Source organism: Mastomys coucha, unplaced genomic scaffold, assembly GCF_008632895.1.
Source record: "Mastomys coucha isolate ucsf_1 unplaced genomic scaffold, UCSF_Mcou_1 pScaffold16, whole genome shotgun sequence".
Classification (NCBI taxonomy): domain Eukaryota; kingdom Metazoa; phylum Chordata; class Mammalia; order Rodentia; family Muridae; genus Mastomys; species Mastomys coucha.
The window spans coordinates 36,300,436-36,313,908 of NW_022196898.1; the positions used below are offsets into that span (position 1 = coordinate 36,300,436).

At 40.9% G+C, this 13,473-nt stretch overlaps 1 protein-coding gene and 1 long non-coding RNA gene across 2 annotated transcripts in view; one reads left to right on the forward strand and one right to left on the reverse strand.

Moving 5' to 3' along the window:
- Positions 1-6,479: 6,479 nt before the first annotated feature.
- Positions 6,480-8,714, reverse strand: LOC116093085. The gene is made up of 3 exons (XR_004119624.1): positions 8,601-8,714; positions 8,398-8,482; positions 6,480-8,202 (listed from the first exon to the last, which is right to left on the reverse strand). It is a non-coding gene; the product is annotated as an uncharacterized LOC116093085 (long non-coding RNA).
- Positions 8,715-8,731: 17 nt separating this feature from the next.
- LOC116093084 (Fc receptor-like protein 1) overlaps positions 8,732-13,473 on the forward strand; it is a 15,659-nt gene continuing 10,917 nt past the window's right edge. Inside the window, exons 1-2 of the mRNA XM_031374265.1 lie at positions 8,732-8,875; positions 13,359-13,379. Of these exons, the coding sequence (XP_031230125.1) occupies positions 8,845-8,875; positions 13,359-13,379 (52 nt within the window). The 5' untranslated portion in view covers positions 8,732-8,844. The remainder of the gene's footprint in view (positions 8,876-13,358; positions 13,380-13,473) is intronic.

Genomic DNA, 13,473 nt, shown 5'->3' on the forward strand with positions numbered 1-13,473 from the left:
TTGTTATGTCTCCCTTTTCATTTCTGATCTTCTTAATTAGGATACTGTCTCTGTGCCCTCTAGTTAGTTTCGCTAAGGCTTTATCTATTTTGTTGATTTTCTCAAATAACCAGGTCCTGGTTTGGTTGATTCTTTGTATAGTTTTTTTGTTTGTTTGTTTCTATTTGGTTGATTTGAGCCCTGAGTTTGATTATTTCCTGCCTTTGACTCTTCTTGTGTGAATTTGCTTCTTTTTGTTCTAGAACTTTCAGATGTGCTGTCAAGTTGCTGGTGTATGCTCTCTCTAGTTTCTTTTTGGAGGCACTTAGAGCTATGAGTTTTCTTCTTAGGACTGCTTTCATTGTGTCCCATAAGTTTGGGTATGTTGTGGCTTCATTTTCATTAAACCCTAGAAAGTCTTTAATTTCTTTCTTTATTTCTTCCTTGACCAGATTATCATCGAGTAGAGTGTTGTTAAGCTTCCACGCACATGTGGGCATTCTATTGTTTATGTTATTATTGAGGAGCAGCCTTAGTCCATGGTGATCTGATAGGATGCAAGGAATTATTTCAATCTTCTATCTGTTGAGGTCTGATTTGTGACAATTATATGGTCAGTTTCGGAGAAGGTACCATGAGGTGCTGAGAAGAAGGTATATACTTTTGCTTTAGGATTAAAAAGTTCTATAGATATCTGTTAAATCCATTTGTTTCATAACTTCTGTTAGTCTCACTGTGTCTTTGTTTAGTTTCTGTTTCCATGATCTGTCCATTGCAGAGAGTAGGGTGTTGACGTCTCCCACTACTATTGTGTGTGCTGCTATGTGTGCTTTGAGCTTTAGTAAAGTTTCTTTTATGAATGTAGATGCCCTTGCATTTGAAGTGTAGAGGTTCAGAATTGAGAGTTAATCTTGGTAGATATTACATTTGATGAGTATGAAGTGTCCCTCCTTATGCTTTTTGATCACTTTAGGGTGAAAGTAGATTTTATTCGCTATTAGAATGGCTACTCCAGCTTGTTTCTTGGGACCATTTGCTTGGAAATTGTTTTCCTGCCTTTTATTCCAAGGTAGTGTCTGTCTTTGTCACTGAGGTAGGTTTCCTGAATGCAACAGAATGTATGGTCTTGTTTATGTACCCAGTCTGATAGTCTATGTCTTTTTATTGGGGAATTGAGTCCATTGATATTAGTAGATATTAATGAAAAGTAAATGTTGCTTCCTGTTATTTTTATTGTTAGAGTTGGAATCCTGTTCATGTGGCTATCTTCTTTTTGTTTTGTTGGGAGATTACACTTTTGCTTTTTCTAGGATGTAGTTTCCCTCCTTGTGTTGGAGTTTTCCATTTCTTATCCTTTGAAGGGCTTTATTTGGGGAAAGATACTGTGTAAATTTGGTTTTGGAATAACACGGAATATCTTGTTTTCTCCATCTATGGTAATTGAGAGTTTTGCTGGGTATAGTAGCCTGGGCTGGCATTTGTGTTTGTCTGTATGACATCAGCCCAGGATCTTCTGGCTTTCATAGTCTCTGGTGAGAAGTCTGGTGTAATTCTGGTAGGTCTGCCTTTATATGTTACTTGACCTTTTTCTTTTACTGCTTTTAAAATTCTTTCTTTGTTTTGTGTATTTGGTGTTTTGACTATTATGTGGCAGGAGGAATTTCTTTTCTGGTGCAGTCTATTTGGAGTTCTGTAGGCTTCTTGTACGTTCATGGGCATCTCTTTTTTTTTTTTTTAGGTTCGGGGATATTTCTTCTACAATTTTGTTGAAGATATTTACTGGCCCTGTAAGTTGGAAGTCTTCACTCTCTTCTATACCTATTATCTTTAGGATTGGTCTTCTCATTGTATCCTGGATTTCCAGGATGTTTTGGGTTAGGATCTTTTTGCATTTTGTGTTTTCTTTAACTGTTGTTTCAATGTTTTCTATGGTATCTTCTGCACCTGAGATTCTCTCTTCTATCCCTTATATTCTGTTGGTGATGTTTGCATCTATGGCTCCTGACGTCTTTCCTAGGTTTTCTATCACCAGAGTTGTCTCTCTTTGTGATTTCTTAATTGTTTCTACTTTCATTTTTAGGATGGTTTTGTTCCATTCCTTCACCTGTTTGGTTGTGCTTTCCTGTAATTCTTTAAGGGATTTTTGTGTTTTCTCTTTAAGGGCTTCTACTTGTTTACTTGTGATCTCCAGAAATTCTTTAAGGGATTTTTGTGTTTCCTCTTTCAGGGCTTGTACCTTTTTACCTATGTTTTCCTGTATTTCTTTAAGGGAGTTATTTATGTCCTTCTTAAATTCCTCTATCACCATCATGAGATATGATTTTAGATCCAAATCTTGCTTTTTTTGTGTTTTGGGGTATCCAGGACTTGCTGTGGTGGGAGTACTAGGTTCTGATGATGCCAAGTAGTCTCGGTTTCTGTTAGTAAGATTCTTGGGTTTCGCCATCTGTTGATCTCTGGTGTTAGATGATCTTGCTGTCTCTGGCTGGAGCTTGTTCCTCCTGTAGGTCTGTAAGCCTGTGTCAGCACTTCTGGGAGATCAGCTCTTCCCTACTAAGACCTATGTATATAGGGCTGTGGATTAGCCATCCCTCCTGGGTGCAGATGGATGAATGAAGGACCCTGTCCCTAGTTGCTCTGCAGCTTCTGTTGCCTATGCCTTCCATCTGGTCCTACCTTAGAAAGTCACCTGAGAGAAAATGGTGATCTCACCTGAGTCCCAGGGTCAGAGCACTCTGCTTGCAGGAAAGGTGCTCAGATGGCTGTGGCTCTGTCTCTCCTAGTTGAAGATGGAGGTAAAAAGGATCCTGTCCCAGCTGCCCTGCCACTTCTGCAGCCTGAGCCTCCTGACTAGTCCACCTTAGAAAGTCCTTCATTTTCTTTCTTAAATGTCTTAAAGTTTTTATTATACAAGTCTTTCACTTGCTTGGTAAGAGTTATCTCAAAATATATTTTTTGAGATATTGTGGAAGGTACTATTTCCCTGGTTTCTTTCTTAGTCAAGTGGTCATTTGTCTATGGGAGGGTTACTTATTTTTCTGTTTTGTATCCAACTACTTTACTGAAAGTGTTTCTTAGTTGTGTAAGTTTCCTGGTATTTCTTTTATATATAAAAATCTTACTATCTTTAAGTAAAGATACTTGGACTCTTTCCCTTCCATTTGCATCCACCTTCATCTCCTTATACTTTAGCTAAGACTTCAAGTCTATGCTGGATAGATATGGAGAGAGGAGAGAAGACTGAGTGGGAAAGTAGGAGTCCACCCTGAGTAAGAGTACAAGAGGAAAAGTCACAGATTCCCTACAGTAAAGGTTATTTTGAGAAAGAATACGTGAGATTTACTTGAGAAGAATTCATTTTACTTGCTTCCTCTTCCCTAATACACCAGAAGCCCAGGCACAGTTCTCTACGAAGGCTGCCTGTGACTCATTTTTAACTGTAAGGTAAACTTCTGACTTGAGCAGGGTTGGTCAGGAAGCCCGTAACAAGGAGACACGGGCTGCTCATCCAGAATTTTTCTTATTCTTGCTAAGACTGTTTTGAAGTGAACCATCCTAATTTTTCTCTACATGCTGGAAGTCTTGGCTGGTGCAACAAGGCAGGAAAAGGAAAAAAACAAGTATAGAGACTGGAAAAAGATTAGAATGTTTTTATTCACAGCTATGACCAAATGTAAAAATTGCAATGGACTCTACCAAAAAAGGACTTCAACTAGCAAGATTTCCACATATAAAATTAATTGTATTTATATATAAAGCAATAGTTAAAACTTGAATATATATATATATATATATATATATATATATATATATATATATTTTAATTTGGGAAAGTTGTGTTCAATTTTTACTGGGTCTTTTTTTTTTTTTAATTTTAGATATTTTCTTTATTTACATGCGAATTTCTCCATTCCCAGTTTCCCCTCCAAAAAACAAAGAAACAAACAAAAACAACAAAACCAAACCCCTGTTGCCTCCCCCTTCCCCATGCCTGCCACCCCGCCCTCTCCCACTTTCTGGCCCTGGCATTCCCCTACACTGGGGCTCAGAACCTTAAAAGGGCCGAGGTCCTCTCCTCCTATTGATGATCGACTTTGCAATCCTCTACTATACACATGCTGCCTGAACAATCAGACCCCTCCATGTGCAGTCCTTGGTTGGTGGTTGAGACCCTGGGAGCTCCGAGGGTACTAGTTAGTTCATATTGTATATTTATAATATAATTAAATATGAAAGACCTAAGGACATATTTAACAAAAATATAAACCACCTACACATTGTGGAATACATAATATTAAGAACAACAAAGGTCACAAAACTATATTGTTAATTATCTACAAACTTTTCTTGCCTGAAGAAGAGGATTTCATAGATACAGCAAAAGTGACATAAATAATAAAATAAAAATGTATAAAATTGACCTCACTAAAAATCAGAAAATTCTCTTTGAAATGCATTAATAAAGAAAACAAAAAGTAAATTCATAAACTAGTGTAAACTGCTATAGTTTGTGATATAGTTCTCTGACTATATATCAACTCAGTAATAGGATAAATAGCTCTGGCTTTAAATAGAAAATTAATATGAATAGTCACTGTAAGGCAGAAAACACATGAAAGTCTTACATGCACAGGACACTCAGTTTCTCTGACATCAGAGCATGAGAAGGAAGGCGGTGTGTCTGAATGGCTGAAGAAATACCGGGGTTGTGGGGACTTAAATGGCTGGGGGAGTGGAAAATCACTTGTGGAAATAACTTGGCAATCTCTTTAAGCATTAAATATCCCTAGACTCAACAATTCCATTCAAACATTTACTCAAATACACATATACATGAGTGTTTACAGCTATTTTGTTTATAAGGCATGAATGGATCTCAGAAATATTAAGCTAAGGGAATGAATTTAGAAACAGATTAAATATTATATATTTTAGTTTTTATGAAACCACAGAGCCTAATCTAATCTATAGTAACAGAGTGCATATTTACTCTCTCTCTCTCTCTCTCTCTCTCTCTCTCTCTCTCCCTCTCCCTCTCTCTCTCTCTCTCTCTCTCTCTCTCTCTCTCTCTCACACACACACACACACACACACACACACACACACACACCCCACAGCCGCCTGGGAGAAATGAAACACTGGACTCCAAGATTCTGAAACTCCTATAGGATTTCAAAAGTGGAGGAGTGAATGGCTAAAGCCCAGAACTAGTCAGACGGGGAACTTGGCTCCTGGAAAATGCTTCCACACAGTTCTAACCGGTGTCAGTCTACCTTACAAGATGTTACAGGATGGACTGAAGCCCAGGGATGGGTCAGTGGTTGGTGGTACCGCATCTTGATCAAGACTTCATAGATGTGCACATCATCTGCCCTCTACTTAAACTTTGACCTCAATTTGAATCCCTAAAATTGGACTGGAGAGGTCACTGTTTCTATTGTCCCTCCTAATATGGCCATATTGAATTTAAATACCTTTTCTGCTTTTTGCTTTATATGGCTGTTTTAAGTGACTTACTGAGCTTGAGTGGCTATAGCTGACTAGCATTTTCTAAGCAGGAATGTATCAAAGCCAGCCCCTGCCCCCAGATCTCTAAGAGCCAATGGAATAGGGGCCCTCTGGTTGAACCTGGCTTCATAGGTTGTTTTTGAGGAAGGAAAGAGATCCTACCTCAAAGGAATAAAGAGAGTTTTCTGAAGTGAATATGAACAATCATGACTCAGGAACACAGATTCAGATTTTTTTCTCCAAATACCATGTTCCAACAAAGTACCGATTTCATTAACTTTTTATAGTAACAGAGCAAAGAAAGTTATACAGTAACACACTTCCAAATACATCAGGTAGGCAGGTTATAACAGAGCTGGGAAGCCTGATAGAATTGTTAGCTATTTGGTTGGTGAAAACTTGGAGTCTATTTGTACATCCCCATATATTTACATAATGGTAACAAAAGAGGTTAGTTCATGTACAAAGGCAATCAACAGATTGTTATTAAAGGGGATAAAGATGTCCAAGATCATTCGCCCCTGGATTTGGAACATTCCAAACTCTCCACGTCACTGAAGGTCTAGGCCATCAATCAGCACTTGCAAATATGGCTTCTTTCCAGAAATTCTCATTCACGAGTTACAGACTGTGATGGCAAGGTGCAGATAGTGACCTCAGGGTGCAGACTGTGATCCCAAGGTGTATTCCAACCCCAGAGTGCAGACTGTGACCCTAGGGTACAGACAGCAATTCCAGTGTGCAGACTGCAATGCCAGGGTGGAAACTCTGACCTCAGGGTGCAGATGGTGATCGCAGGGTGCAGATGGTGACCCCAGGGTGCAAACCATGACCTCAGAGTGCAGACTGTGATCCCAGGGTGTATATTGTGACCCCATGTTTAATAACACAAACTCAATGTTGAAATGATGCAAATAATCTAAACCAATTGCTACCATTGTATTTATGTCAGTTTATCTTTGTCAAAAATCATTATGCTGTATACTTATTGAAGGGACTCTGGCCAATCCAGTCTGGCAAAACAGTTTTGGCAGACCTTGCCCATCTCCTTCATTTCCTCTGCCTCCTTAAAAGCCATCAGATTACATTCCTAAAGCTAGCCCCCAAAGACTTCCCTTATTTGGCCACTTCTCTTACTGAGGCTGACTACCAAGGTCCAGCTATCAAAGTATTGAAGTCCAGCAATCAAAAGACCCCTTTGGCTCACCTCTTTTCATGCCAATTAAAATTAAACATTCATCCTAACACAGGGTTCCCCGTGTACCTTTATAAACGGCCATTTTTCTATGTTCCACATCTGTCTCCTCTCTATCCAGGGGCAGACCTTTGTCCCTCCGGTACAAATACTCCTGCCCCATTTCCCATGTTTCTTTCCCCTTCTCCCTCATCCTCTATCTTCTGTCTTTGTCTTTTATTCCCTGCCCTCTGTCCCTTTGGAGCAAATCTTTGTGCCGAGAACCTGGTCTTGGGGGATCCTGAGCCGAAATGTCTCCTTTCTCTTAGGATGATCATTCTAGTTTATGTTAATTGTATTCCAATGGACAGAATCTTTAAAGAACCTTTAAATCTATGGAGTGGCATGGAAAGATCTTTTAATGTGAAGAAATCAAGAAGCTCTGGAGCAGAACACACAAGAAGAAAGATGTAAAACTGTGTCACAAAAGCCACTCCCTCTGTCTCCTGGATCCCGGCCTTGGCATTTCAAGGGGCGGCAGCTTTTGTGTTGGTTCTGAAAGTTTAAGCTCGGCAGACATCTTCACGCAACTATCCCAAGCCACAGTCACAGTTGCTGGTTCAACCATCTGGTGTCCAGAAAATTCTCTGGACATTTGGCTGGGTTGTCTCTTTTTCCTAACGTTGAGTGTGTCCACCGATATTCACTTCTCCCAATTTGTCTCTTTGGACTTAATACTCAACGTAGATGCACTTTTCAATCTTCCATAACAATGTAGCCTCCACAGATTGCCTGGCTATTCTTTTTTTTTCTCATAATTTATTTTTTAATTTACATTACATCCCAATCACAGCCCCCTCCCTCTTCTTCTCCCAATCCTGCCCTTACAAATACCTCCCCTTCTCCTCAGAGTACCATCCTACCCTGGGACATCTAGTCTCTCAGTAGGACTAAGCACCGCTCCCACTGAGGTCCAACCAAGCAGTCCAACTCGTGGAAGGGGACCCAATAGCAGACAACAGAGTCAGAGACAGCCCCCACTCCAGTTGTTAGGGGACCCACATGAAGAGCAAACAGCACAAATGTGTGGGAAGCCTTGTTCCAGTCCCTGCATGTTCTTTGGTTGGTGGCTCAGTCTCTGTGAGCCCTCATGGGCTCAGACTAGTTGACTATGTGTCTCTCCAGCCCCTTTGTCCTGCCTGGTTATTCTTAATCTTAGATGATAAAAGATTGAAGAAATGTGAAAAATAAAATAGTTTATCTCCCTTTAATCCATAATGGAAATCACATACAAGCTTCAGGTGACAGAAAGGGGGGCACAGATGCTAAAGAAAGCAACGGCAGGAACTGCTTACCCCTGATGGGGGTAAGAGGAGGAAGGGTGTCCCACAAATACAAGAGTTAGTGATGATGGTGAGCCTTTTCCAGTACACAGAGGCTAATTGGTGCATATTCAGATCTTCCATTTTATTCCAAACCTCTCCCGCTTTATGACTTCCTGTGACTTTTAAAAAAGTGGCTCATGTTCATTTATTGGGACACTGAAATTTTAAACATGGGAAAATATCTATATGAATAGCTGAACCCTATATAAATCAAAATATGCAACAACAGCAGACAGGGAACGTAATCTGTGAATGCTTCCTTCCATCCCTGAGTCAGACACAGAGAGACCACAATAGGAGCTTGTGAGAAAGAGGGTGTATTTGATCAGACACTTAAATAGACATCCTTACCAGAGACGGTGATGTGTGGTGTAACATTCAGCAGGACTCAAGCTCAGCGAGACTCGTCAAAGCACGAATCATCCACTGGAAACCCCTGAGATGCATGAATATTAACATGTTAATGCATAAAGTATTAATCAAAGTTATAAAAAGAAAGCCCACACCTCCTGATGCACAAAAGCTCCAAGTCATGAAATTAAATCAAACCATACAAAGGAGCATCTTTCATTTTGTGGGCCTTCATGGAGGAAGAAATGAACACTTGACAATGTTCCTTTGTACTTCTATTTCAGTAAACTTGTGCCGAAGGTTAACTTCCGACCCCAACTTCCTCAAACCTCAGAGAGGCTAAGGGCGGTTATCTGTGACATCTCTGTGAATAGTCTGGTTTTGCTTTTTTTTTTTTTTTCCTTTTGGTAAGAGGCACCTTCAAGTTATCATCCCCAGCCTGTCCTCATGCTACCTTGGCTCCTGCTATTGATCTGTGGTAAGTTGGACAGCTTGGAGTGGGGTCTGGGACACTGAAAAGGATAGAGAATTCTAGGACTGAGTTTCTGCCTGGTGGTGCTCAGGGATGCGGCAGGGATGCACGTGTCGTCTGTCTCTCTGTCCCTCTGTCTCTTTCTGTTTTTCTTTGTGTGTCTGTCTCTCCGTGTCTCTCTGTGTCTGTCTGTGGTCTGTCTGTCTGTCTGTCTGTCTGTCTGTCTGTCTGTCTGTCTGTCTCTCTCTCTCTCTCTCTCTCTCTCTCTCTCTCTCTCACACACACACACACACACACACACACACATACACACACACAGTGTAGGCAACATCTTGGTCCCTCAGTTCCTTTTTCTTCTGTCAACATGGCTTCCTTTTATTCACACAGTAGAACTTTATGTGTATCACCAGGCCTCTTCATTCCGCAGTAGCTACACTCTGCTTTGTCTGGTGTCACACATCAGAGTAGCAGGATTATTCTTCCATTGTTATTTGTTACACTTGGAAGGCTTACTCATCACGGACTCATCACAGACTCTGCAGCTCATCACCACAACATGCCTGCGGATGCTCTTTCAACTCTCTTTCCCTACTGCACTGCCAGATGACACACTTCAATTGTGTCCAAACAGTGGGACTTTAAACAAAGGCTCACCTGGCACCTTATCATCACACGAGGTGGAAATTGATTCATACACAGCCCTGTTTTCACACTCGTGCATAGGAGCCATTGTTTCATGTTTTCTCTTTTCTCTTCAAGCTTAATCCTTTTGGCCCCATTTTGAAACGTTGATTAATAATTTATTTTAGAAGTAAAAATGGCAAAAAGAAAATTCTCTATTTTTCTACCCCCATATCTACCTGTCTGCCTTCTTCTTGCTTTGTAAATACACCTTGTCTCAAAGATAGGAGTCTCCACCTGCTCATTCAATACCCTTCTCCTCCACTCAAATGTGTCTCCATTCCAGCTTGTTCCCATCCATGCACAGGCATGCTTGGAGAGTTGTCCCCCCCTCATTCCCAAACCATTTCTTTTTCTCCTTTCACTCTGCACTGGGTTCACTCTGCGCTTGACAACTTCATTTGTCTCACTTCCCCAATTCTTTCCTTTTTAAAAAACAAAAAACAAAACAAAACAAAACCTTAATTTTTAGTTACTCTGAGACCTGCCTTTCTTAAACTCGTGAGACTTTCCCCCCAGATGTCCATCAAAGCCAGGAACACTTCTAGCATATCGAAGATTCCTTCAAGCTCCCAATCTTGTCCCGTGAGCTTCTCTCATTCTTGACCCAGGCAAGTGTTCAATTGTTTCGCTTTTTGGTGAACTCCCTTTAATCAACCTTTTGTCCCCACTGCTCCTTTGCAGTCTTCCCCCAACATCACCCACCACTTCACACCGCTTCACCCAGAGGTCATCTCCCTTTCCTACTCCTGAGCCTCTGGGAGCAGACGCATGAGTGATCACTCCTGCAGGGCACTTTTAGCTTGATTTCCAGAATGCCATGTTCCTCTGTTTTCTTTCTGCTTTATATCTGCTGCTCTTCTGCTCCTTTGCTGGGTTGAATCTGTTCCCAGCATGTTGGCAGCTTGGAAACCTGGTAGTTTCTTCTCCAAACTTACACACCTTTGTCATTTAATGTGACATACTAAGTCTAAACTTAAGCTTATCTTACTAGCTTTGATTACTTAATAGCCAGTCACTATCAGGTGCCTACTAGGTGGCTACCAGGAATCCTAAACAGCTTTGTTGATCTCTGGGGGTCATTTCACCACTACACCAAACTTACCTGATTCTCCCCAGAAACTGTATATATCTCAAGAAATGTTATTAGCTGGTTGCTCTGGGCAAAATCTTAGAAATAGTGCTTAATAACTCTCCTCTCTCTCTCTCTCTCTCTCTCTCTCTCTCTCTCTTACTTTCTCTCTCTCTCTCTCACACTCTTTCTCTCTCTCTCTCCTCTCATGTTCTCTCTTCTTTCTCTTCCCCTCCCTTCCTCTCCCCATCCCTCTCCCCCTCTCTTCATCCTTACCCCTCTCTCCTGTTTCTCCTCTCTGTCCTCCCCCTCTCTCCCTCTCCCTCTCCCTCCCTCCCTCCTGCTCATGCCCACTCTCCTCATGGTTGTTACTCTATACCAGGAGTGCACTGAGTGTCCAGACAGTCTGAAGCTTCAATACAACTTACTTCTCTGCTTTATTTTTCACCCGAGCATTGTTCTCTGAAGCAATGTTATATTTTTATCAAAAAAATTAAATTAAATATAATTCTATCACCTCCTCCTTCCTTGTTCTCCCTCTAGCCTCTCATGTCCCCACTCCCTCTCACATTGATAACCTTTTTTGATTACTATTATTCCATATACATACATAAATACATAACCACAACCTGTCGAGTTAATTTAGTGTGGCTTTGTGTCTGCAATTTCAGGGCTGATGAACAGCCTATTAGAGAACTCATCTCTAATAGGGTATCCCTCCACACGCTCACCAGGCACTATTTGCCTGTAATTCTTTGTCTAGGGGTGGGCCACTTGAGATTTCCCCTTGTGCATTAGCTTGTGTATTGATAGTATCATTGTTTGGGTCTATAGTTGAAGTGCATGGGTCCCTGTTACTTCTTGGATACATAGTTTCAGCAAACCTTCTGATCCTCTGCCCTTAAACGTCTCCTTGCCTTCTCTCCTGCAATGTTCTCTAAGCCTTACATGGAGCAGTTTCCTCCCACTATAGTGTACATTCTGTGACAGTCACAGAATTACAAAGTACTTATTTATGAACAAATACATAAATGTGGCTTTTCTGCTAGTTGTCTCTGATCTCTTGCTAATACTTGAGGAAGTAATTATTCACATCAGCATTTAACCAAGTAGTCATTTCAAGCTAAGAATAATAATTAGGAGAAAATCTTGATCATATCCTAAAGAAATCTGAGCCACTGGTCTCCACAGTCTGTGGGCACGCACTTGTCTCTACAAACACAATAAAAGGCAGGTTCTGTCACTATCCCAATCTGATAGGAAAAGACACTGAAATAGGAAGGACATGCTTCCCAGGGCCTCGTGGCTTGCAAGTGGATGGATGAATATCAGTATCTCTCCTATCTAGTGACAAAGCCTGCATTTTCCCCAGAATTTCTTCTATTTGACCAATAATATGGCCAAATACTGAGAGTAGGAGTAATTGAAGAAGTCTAAATCTCCTCTGGACCCAAGCCTCCTCTGATAGGACGTTGGCAGCCAGTGGGCTCCAGGTCTTGAGAATGAGACCTTTATTCCTCTTATTTGACTGTTGTTGAACCTGGTAGCAAGTCCAGAGATGACACTTAAGGTTTTTGAGAGAAGGAAGGACTAGGGGGTGTGGGCAGAGGAACAAACTGACAGGCAGTTAAGAACAGGTCTTCCCATATCCAGAATTGTCCAGGTTTGAACATCTGCCAATATAATGACACTGGTCTGTTGTTTCAGTTTGGAAGATTTATGGTTATCAATTAACTGATCACCTTCTAATATATTTAGGGGCTTTCAGAGTTCTTGTTTGTTTATTGGAGCCTCCATGTTATATATTGCCTCTTATACTCTTTGTCTATTTTGCTATCGAGGTTGCTGCTTTCCTTGTTAATCAAGAAGCACTCTTCATGTACCTTGAATCACTTTGGTATTTTGTTTTGTTTTGGTTTGGTTTTGGTTTGTTATTTTTTGTATTTTTGGTTTTTTGTTTGTTTGTTTGTTTTGGTTTTTCAAGAAGGGTTTCTCTGGAATGAGTCCTAGAACTCACTCTGTAGACCACGCTGGCCTCAAACTCAGAGATCCACCTGTGTCTGTATCCCAAGTGCTAGGATAAAAGCTATGTGCTACCACTGCCCAGCTGACTAGTATCCTTTGTAGACTTTAATAGCAAGAACTTTAATGGTTCTTCCATTTTGATAGCTCCTAAGATTGTCTGCTACAATATCCTTCCTTAATCAAAACTATTACTATTAGCTTAATGTAACTAGATTCTTCAATATTCACCTCCACATTGTTTTTTTTTTTTTGACATTGTATTTACTAATCCTTCCCCACCCCTAGGTGCTGCACAGTTTTCTGTTAACAATATATTTTTCTCTTTACAACTAGATGAAATACTGTGTAAGGTAGCAACTCAACTTATTTTTCTGTGGCTGATAAGCAAAGTTCCCCAGTATCTTCTGAATAAGCCATCTTTCCCCTTGGGGTGGCAGGGTTGGGGAAGAACAGGGCTCTTCATCACAGAGATGCTTACCTTATAAGTATGAAAATGACCATGTGTCTTTTCTGGATGATATAGAATGTGGGAAAAGAAATAAGAAAGGAATTAAAGGAGGAGAAGATGCAGCAGAAAGGGAAGAAGAGGAAGGTGTAGGAGAGGCACAAGGGCAGGAACCGGCACTGCTGGGAAAGCTCTCTAGAGAAGTTTAACTGTGTGTCTGTGGCACTCACTGCTCTTGGTCTAACCTGTACTGGTTTCTTTTCCAGCTCTACCGTGTGATCCTGCTGGTGAGTTATGCTCCCCCTCTTCCTCACAGTCTGAAAGACCCCCGGAACTGGGGAGATCCTTACTCAAGTCTCGGGATGACGCGACCACCCAATG